Source organism: Triticum urartu, chromosome 5, assembly GCF_003073215.2.
Source record: "Triticum urartu cultivar G1812 chromosome 5, Tu2.1, whole genome shotgun sequence".
In the NCBI taxonomy this organism is placed as follows: Eukaryota; Viridiplantae; Streptophyta; class Magnoliopsida; order Poales; family Poaceae; genus Triticum; species Triticum urartu.
Genome location: NC_053026.1, coordinates 509433831 through 509438756, shown reverse-complemented (window position 1 = coordinate 509438756; position 4926 = coordinate 509433831). Strand labels below are relative to the sequence as shown.

Below are 4926 nucleotides of genomic sequence, written 5' to 3'. Positions count from 1 at the left end.
CCAGAGACTAGGTTATCAACTAGTAAACGTTAACTGCAAACTCATAATCCATCAGTATTACATGGATTCCGGTTTTATAGTGTTCCACTGAACAGTGACATAGTACGAAGTAGTTGCAACATCAAAGTAGAAGAAGCTTTACATACCTTCCTTCGGCTTCGGATTACGTGCTGAAGCATGCTCTACGGCTTGTGATTTCCTCTCTACCATTCTGCTGTCGACCAGTAGCTGCAGGAACATTTCTCACTTTCCTTTGGCAATAAGCAAATCCAAAAGGGTACAGTACATAAATGAATAATTGCATGGTGTGCATCTTAAATATCACATGCATCATTGCCGATAAATGTTCCGTCCATGGCATTCACTCGAACACTTCACTGATCCAGAATCGGTCAATAAAATCCAACCATCAAGCAAAGGTGGCACTACTCGCCGTAATTACTGTTAATATGTGGTCCTTTTCATGTGTGGTTGGTCCTGAGATACGGATCAGACTGATTTGGTTAGTGTGGATGCTTACATTATGTTATTCTCTTTCCATAGGTTAGAGGTTATTCCTTAGGAGTAAAGTTAGGCCGTCACTACAATATGGGCTAAACTGTATCCTCTTTACTGACGGAAAAATCCTGTTGTGGTCTTGCCCTTCCTCCACCAGTTGGTGCCGTTCTAGTTCAAGTCAATGTCAGGCCACCCTTAGATGGATGTTTACCCCCACTATGAACTAGGTTCACAACATTTTGGTTAATGCTGCAAACCAATATCACCTACGAAAATTGTACAAGTATCTTTTGTGTGTGTAATGGAACTGATGAATTATTCAGTGCATGACAGTTGACAGCACAATCAAATTTAAGGTCTGGTGCAAGATAGGAATCTCCTTGTCTGATGATGATGTTGACATGGAAGAATTGAACGGTTAAAAGAAAAATAATCCAAAGCTACTTCAGTATCTGCAAACACAGCATGCTAGAACATAAGTTATGTGCAATTGTGCATCCCTGAACCTAACAGGTCATGCTATGAGGTGAACATATTTCTGTGACTATGTATTCAGCCGGAACAATCACATTAAAATCAGGATGGACTCCACTCTGATACCCTTAACCGACTAGGCAGTGACATCTACTCCCTCAGTTTCTAAATATAAGACCTTTTGGAGATTTCGTTAAGAACTATATACGGATGTATATAGACGCATTTTAGAGTGTAGATTCACTCAATTTGCTCCATATGTAGTCTATATTGGAATCTCTAAAAGGGCTCATATTTAGAAACGGAGGGAGTACATCAGACCTCTGGATAGTCTGCCATCTACATCAGAACCTCTCAATAGTCTAATGGTCTGGTCTACGCAGAACTAACCCACAGAGTTCCACTGTCTGCTACGATTATGCACTCTATTCATAATTCACAAGTAGCGGTTAGTTCTGACGAGCAAAGGGCCTAGTCAAGTAGAACCAGGTTGCGCTGCTTGAATATGTGTTAGAAAGGTCAATCCCCCCCCCCCCCCCCCCCCCCCCCCTCTCCCATTTTATTTTTTAATGGAAAATCAGCCTGAACTTCTAAAAAGCAGCCCAGCCACTTCCATAGAACAATATCACGCCAACGTAAACCTAAGTGGATTTATTGGATCCTGGGAAACCATCACAACTACTGCCGGCCTATAGAACAAGAATGACGTGTCGTCCAGTGGAGCTATTCTGATGGAAGCCGACATGTATAGCATTTGTTTCAGAGCCCAGAATGAACCAAACGGGTTGGTGGAGGAGGTCATGGCCACAATAGCAGATCTTGGGTAGTCACAATCAGGATTCAATGCTTCGGTACAGGGATGACTTTCTGCTAGTGGGCTGGCAATGGTTACAGGTGAGTGGTGAGAGGCAGAGAAAACTAGCCCACAATAATCAATGTTAAAAATGAGGATAATTGCCAGATAAAAGGCTAGCTGCAACAGAGAGTAAAGGGGGAAACTAGGCAGCAAGGTTAACTGATTTTCATTTATTTTTTCAACTCATGCATGCTTTGAGTGTTCAAATCAAAACAAATCGTATGCACAAAAAATAACAGATGGCAACAGTCCAATGAATTCAGCACTTGTGGGCATGCAACATACATGCAGGCAATGAGTGAATTGGTGCTTGCTAATCTTTTCAGAACTAGAAACCACATTCCCTTAAGGAGGTATGGATGACTAATTTGTAAGGAACTAGACAAGGTCTACATGTGAGCATGCGCAATTTGATGAAGATGTCACTTATTTTCATCATTCACTTTGATCTAACTAATAGGAAGTCCATCAAGCAACAGAAGCATTAATAAAGGCATACCTTTTCTACATCATTAACAGCCAAAATATTATTATCTCCTATAAACAATAAATACTGTCATACTTCTACTTTTCCATTTTCCTTCTTGTTTAACAATCACCAAGTTAACTCGAAAGCAAGTAAAGAATTAGCTCAAGTAAAAAAGAAACAGAAAGAATCAAAAGAAAAAGAGCAGCAAAACTAGGTGGGTACAAAACCAGTTCATATACTTGTCTTTCTGGTCTTTCAGAATCTCATCGTTAATATAAAACCATAACTGATTCTGCCTTCCTCTCGAACTGATCAAGGCCAACCCAGTTGCCAAATTTGGCAAGCTTACAATTCATTTTGGTTTTGTTTGCATCCAAGTAGGATTCTAGGTGCTGAGAAGACGATACCAACACACTGAAGCGCCAGTCAGATTTCAGACCCAATCTTTTATGCCAACCAAAGTGCTCACAATCTAACACGAATATTGCTATACTCTGGTCAGTTCTCATCACTACTACACCCCCTGCTCGATTTTCATATCGAGTTATCTAGGTTTTATTTTCTCCTTTATTATTCCTTTGGCTCCAGCAGATCGTATAAGTGTTCGGTTACCTATCAGACTCAAGGATTTGGATACTTGCCAAAATTTACAATCGTGAAAAATGGCAAGCATAGCTTGCTTGCGACTGCAGGCCATTACTGCAATCATATGTCTTCTTTTTCCGGTAATCTGAGATTTTCCTTTAAAAAAACTAATCTTTTTTTTAGGTAAGGTCAAAACTCTATTGAGAATTGTATGAGCGCAAAATACAAAGATCATATAATTGACTAGAATTGCAGGACAATATGACCAGCATCTGCTAAATTGACAATTTTGGAAATTTCTGTGACCATGTGTTGCGATTCACATTCATTGCCTACATATGAGGTTATGAGCAATAACAGAAACATATATAATCCATAAGCAAGCGGCCAGCCACGGTGCCAAATAACATCAACTGAAAATTTCATAGTCTGCAACAGCAACGATGAGATGAGAACCAACCTCGAGGCCCTGGCAATACGGCAACAGCGCCTTGGCGTCATTCTCGCCGCTTTTGGCGTCTCTGTCGTCGACGAACATGGAGTAACCGGCGCAGGCGTATTTGAACTGTCTCAGATCATGGCCCTGCGCCGCGGCCTCCTCCCTAGGCTCTTCCACCACGAAGCCCGGGACTGCCACATCAAACAAACAATCAATCAACGGTTCCGTGAGATCTTCCGATCCAGCGTACTACGCCACCCAGAAAAAAAGCAAACAAATTTGACTGCGATAATTTGCTCCCGACTAAAAACGCATATCGCACGAACACATGATGAATTCGCGGGGTGCTATGAGGGATTAGGGTTCCGGACCTTGGGGGATGGAGCGAGGGATCCCCACGCAGATGGGGTTGTATCCCCGGGATTTGAGCACCGACGAGTAGTAGAGGCAGCCCTTGCACGACTTCCCCTTCCTCGGCGGCCCCGGCATAGACGGCCCTCCGGCCGCCGCGCCGCTGGACTCCGGCGATGCCTCTCCCATCTCTATCCGTCTCTTCCCCGTGCTCCCTCTCCGACGGAGAAATTTCCTTGTCAAAGGGGGGACCGACCGATCGCCCCCGTCTTGGCTGCAACGTGGGCCCGCTCGGCTCCTTGCGTCGCGCCGTGGTAAACCGTGGTCGCTGGCTTGTCGGGCCCACGAGGCAAATAATCTAACCTCGAATATCGTGATTTTTTTTAAAACTATGGTGATTTTTATAGCAAATTCGGAAACTATACACCCTAATGGAGAAAAATCAAAAGTATCACCCCGTTGGCCTCTTGTTGGCCGAAAGGGGACTTTTCGGCCTCCCAACAGTTGGCCAAAAAGGAAAGTACTTTTCGGCCAACAGTTGGTCAAAGAGTTCCTCTTCGGCCAACACCTGCTCTACTTTTAAAAAATTCATATCAAATAGGATTTTTAGTATTTTAATTTGATTCTTTTTGCATTAGATTAGAAATTTTATGAAGTTTCTGTAGATATCAAGTTTGACTAGATTTGGAAGTTTGAATTTGAATTTTCATGAATTTTCTCAAATCACTAGATTGCCTATAATTTGAGCTAGGAGTATTCGTTTTAGATTATTCTTTTTGCTACTGGTTCTTTGTGACTTTGTTTATCAGTAGTAATTAATTGATGAATTTTAGGATTATTTAAAATTAGGTTTTTACGTCATTCTCTCTCTCCATTTTCTTTCCCGCCATTCTCTCCCGCCATCTTCTTTCCCGCCATCTTCTTTCTCGCCATCTTCACTTCTCAACTTATAAAACGAGCCTCATGGTGTCCACGATCGTAGATAACATCGTCTGACACGGTCTGTGTCTCCTGCGTCGGTGCTGCTGGTGGAGTGTGAAACACTGTCTGAGAGAAGTCATAAGTGTTTGCAGCTTCGTCATCATCATCGGAGAGTGTTTCACACTTATGACTTCTCTCACACAGTGTTTCACACTCCACATGAAGGCATCATCGTCATCCTCCGTCGATGCAGCACTCCTTAGTGTGGCGGGAGAGAATGGCGGGAAATAAAATGGCGCCAAAGAAAATGGAGGGAAAAAGATTGCGGGAAAG

General features: G+C 42.7%; 1 protein-coding gene across 1 annotated transcript; it reads right to left on the bottom strand.

Annotated features, from left to right (window-relative positions):
- Positions 1–105: 105 nt before the first annotated feature.
- LOC125510207 lies at positions 106–3971 on the bottom strand. The gene is made up of 3 exons (XM_048675307.1): positions 3693–3971; positions 3343–3512; positions 106–228 (listed from the first exon to the last, which is right to left on the bottom strand). The coding sequence occupies exons 1-3, from the start codon at positions 3859–3861 to the stop codon at positions 139–141; spliced, it is 429 nt and encodes a 142-aa protein (XP_048531264.1). The 5' UTR covers positions 3862–3971; the 3' UTR covers positions 106–138.
- Between the last annotated feature and the right edge of the window lie 955 nt (positions 3972–4926).